General features: G+C 44.6%; 1 protein-coding gene across 1 annotated transcript; it reads right to left on the reverse strand.

Annotated features, from left to right (window-relative positions):
* Positions 1-567: 567 nt before the first annotated feature.
* Positions 568-2,407, reverse strand: LOC110103833. Its single transcript, XM_020832690.2, has 3 exons — positions 2,291-2,407; positions 1,954-2,069; positions 568-1,813 (listed from the first exon to the last, which is right to left on the reverse strand). The coding sequence occupies exons 1-3, from the start codon at positions 2,405-2,407 to the stop codon at positions 568-570; spliced, it is 1,479 nt and encodes a 492-aa protein (XP_020688349.2).
* Positions 2,408-3,402: the final 995 nt, after the last annotated feature.

The following is a 3,402-nucleotide window of genomic DNA, read 5'->3' on the forward strand; positions in this document are numbered from 1 at the left end:
TTATCAGAAAATCCTATAAGCACCATTACTCTTTATAAAGTATCCCACGACATACAATCATAGGCCTGCTCCATATCAACCTTGAGTGCCATCATCCCTTCCTTCTGAGCAGAGTACTGGAACTTCGACATGATCTCCTGTGCAATCAGTCCATGGGTAGAAATAGACCTCCCCGGTACAAATGCTCCCTATTCCTCACTAATAATTCCGCTCAGAACAGGTTTTATCCAATTGATGATGATCTTCGCAATCACCTTATAAAAGGATTGGCAAAGACTGATAGGTCTGAATTTAGAAGGCTGATTGGCGCTATCAGTCTTAGGAATTAATACCACCAGCGTATCTTTCCAACTCTCACACATAGAGTTAGTGTAAAAGAAGTGAAGTATAGCTCTATTGACATCAGTTTTAACAATCTCCCAGTAAAATTTAAATGAAAGAAGAGGTAATACCGTCAATGCCAGGAGCCCGATTGTTCCCCATGCTGAACACTGCTTGACGAATCTCCTACTCTGAGATCTCCTCCTCCAGCATAGCATTCATTTGTTCAGAAATCATATCCTCCCTCTAGAAACTGGGCCAATTGTCCATCCGAATCTGTCTTTCCCTCCACTTTAATCTGAAAAACTCCAAGAATTCCTGCTGAATAAGTTCCTGCTCCGTGATCTTCTCCCCACTTGAATTCTGGACTTCGACAATTCTGTTACCACGTCTTCTAGCCGTAGCAAAAGAATGAAAGAAGTGTGAATTAGCGTCCCCTTCCTCCAACCATTTGGTCTTTGCTCTCTGCCTCCAACAGGTCACCATTTGAGCCAGAGTTGAATTCAACTCCACAGCCAACTTATGCAATTCCAGATCCTGAGCTTCACTAAGACCCACATTAGAACTCTCCAGCATTTGGAGTTCCTGAATGCGGCCTTCAAGCAAATCCTTCAGCCCCCCAAGCTCCTTAAGACGATTACGGCTCCAGAAGAATAAAGCCCTGAGTGTTCTTTGACATTTTTGATTCAACACATCAGCTGGCAGCTCGTAGTCTTCCTTCCTCCAGTTTTTCCACTCCAATTTCCACGTAGCTGGGTAAGTCATCCAGATATCTTCAAAGCGAATCCATTTGCTTCTGGGCCTTGGGTTGCCAGGAGACAAATTCAATAACAAAGGACTGTGGTCCGATGCTATACACAGAAGATGCCTCACTGTGCCCAAAGGAGCCAGCCGCAAACCTTCAGTGTTCATAAGCACCCTGTCCAACCTTACCAAAATCTTGTTGTTGCCAATCTTGTTATTAGACCATGTGAATTTTGGCCCCAAATAGCCTAAATCATGCAAGTCGTTATCAACCAGGAACCCTGCCATCTCTTGCGCGCAAATTGAATATTTAAATCTCTTCCCTCCTTTCTTCTCACATTGGTCAAGGCAACAGTTAAAATCTCCCTCCACGATCACCGAGAATTCAGCATTAATACTGGCTCCAATGGTATCCCACAGAGTGCGCCTACCATGGTAGTCTTTGCAAGCATAAACAACAGCCACTATCCATTTCTGATCGTTAGGAAAAACCAAGATCCCAATCAAAACTTGGTCCATAACAGTAATCAACTCAAACCGAGTTACATCACTTCTCCATAAAGCCAGCAGACCTCCTGAGAGTCTCACAGCTGGAAAATGAACAAAATCCCACTCATTACCAATTAGCCTATCAACATTACTCCTGTTGACATCTTCCACCATAGTTTCCACCAGTCCAACAAAAACAACCTCATTATTTCTAATGAGGCTACGCAGGTAGTTTCCCGTTTGTTTCTTACAGGCTCCCCTGCAATTCCAGAACATAACAGCAGACATTAAAAAACAAAAGGGGAAGCGTCCCCGCCGCTAATGTCTTCACGATCATGGTCTCCCAACATCTCCTTTTTCCTTTTCCTAGGAAACTCCTCAATCGGTCCCAACTGAAACCTGTTAACCGATCTCATTCTAGCTGCAAATAGTAAAGGCTGTTTAAAATCCATCCTACTCTGCTTATGAGTGGGTTTCAGCTTGTTGTAAGGAGCTTGAATCTTATTCAATTTCACCTGTTTAGGAAGGTTCAAGTTTTGTTTATTCCCAACATTCTCCTTATTTCTTCCTTGTGTGCGCATACTCCTTCTCCGTCTAGGGGGAACCTGTATCTAGGGACCTATATGATCATCATCTCCCTGGACATTTTTCACAGAATTGACATTGCCTCCATTCACTTCTTGTAGAACCTCCACCCTCTTCCCTTTATCACTGCTAACAGCAGGTGTAGCCTTACTTCCCCCTCTGTTTTAATAACAGGTGCCACAATCTTCTTAGATTGAACCTGATCCGTCCTCCCAATACTTCCTAGCTGCTGATCTGAACTACCTTCCCCAGAACCAGCCTGCTTCATTTGCTCCCCTGTTCTTCTATTCCCACTATCTCCTTGTCCACCAGCTTTTGAAGGACACATCTCTCCCTCCGATGCCCCACTTTGCCACAGCCAAAGCACATAATTCCAATTCCCTCATACTCTACTTTCTGATAGAACTTCCCATTAAAACCGTTAGCCCAAATCCCTGCCTGGAGCTTGTTAGCCAAGTTCATCCTCACACACACCCGGGCATACTCTCTTCTACCCCAATTCCCTGTCTGCGCATCAATCCAAAGGGAAACTCCAATCTTCAAAGCAATCCTAGAAATGTTACATTCATCCCAATATTGTAGAGGGAGATTAGGTAACCTTATCCAAACCAGAGAGGAAAGACCTTCCATCGATGCCGGGGAGAAATTCGGCGTCCATCTGTCCAATCCAACAATATTACCTCCAATAAACCAAGGACCTCCACAAAGAACAGCATCCCTCGCTTCAACAGAGGTAAATACACAAACAAAGCAATCATATCCCAGCGTAGTAAGCTGGAATTCTCCGAACCTTCCCCACTGCCTTTGAATTTAAGACTTCAACAAGAAGAAGGAGGCTCTTCTACCCAATATTTTCCCCACTACCGCTCGTTTCAGCATTGCCACATTAGCCATAGTAGCCTCCAGATTTAGATCAATGACAATCCAGTCAGCTGAAATCGCATTAAGCTCCTCTGGATGATGAATCGAAATGTGCTCCGGTCTCCTCCAGGCATTACTCCCGTCATTAGGGAACAACGGGCCTCTATTACTTGCAAACACCTTGTCTTTCCCCTGGACATTCCCCAAGCTTTCAGCAATGCTACTGGAAGCAACATTTCCACATTCACCATGAGTGCTGCTCTGCAGGATACCATCATCACAAGAACCAGTCTCAAGTCCATTGCCGCCAATCTTCTCGTCAAGAGAGAGAGGGAGAGGGAGAGAGCTAAAGAGAGAGAGTGAGAGAGAGAGGGAGAGGGAGAGAGAGCTGAAGAGAGAGAG

Source organism: Dendrobium catenatum, unplaced genomic scaffold (assembly GCF_001605985.2).
Source record: "Dendrobium catenatum unplaced genomic scaffold, ASM160598v2 original_scaffold_250152, whole genome shotgun sequence".
Lineage (NCBI taxonomy): Eukaryota > Viridiplantae > Streptophyta > Magnoliopsida > Asparagales > Orchidaceae > Dendrobium > Dendrobium catenatum.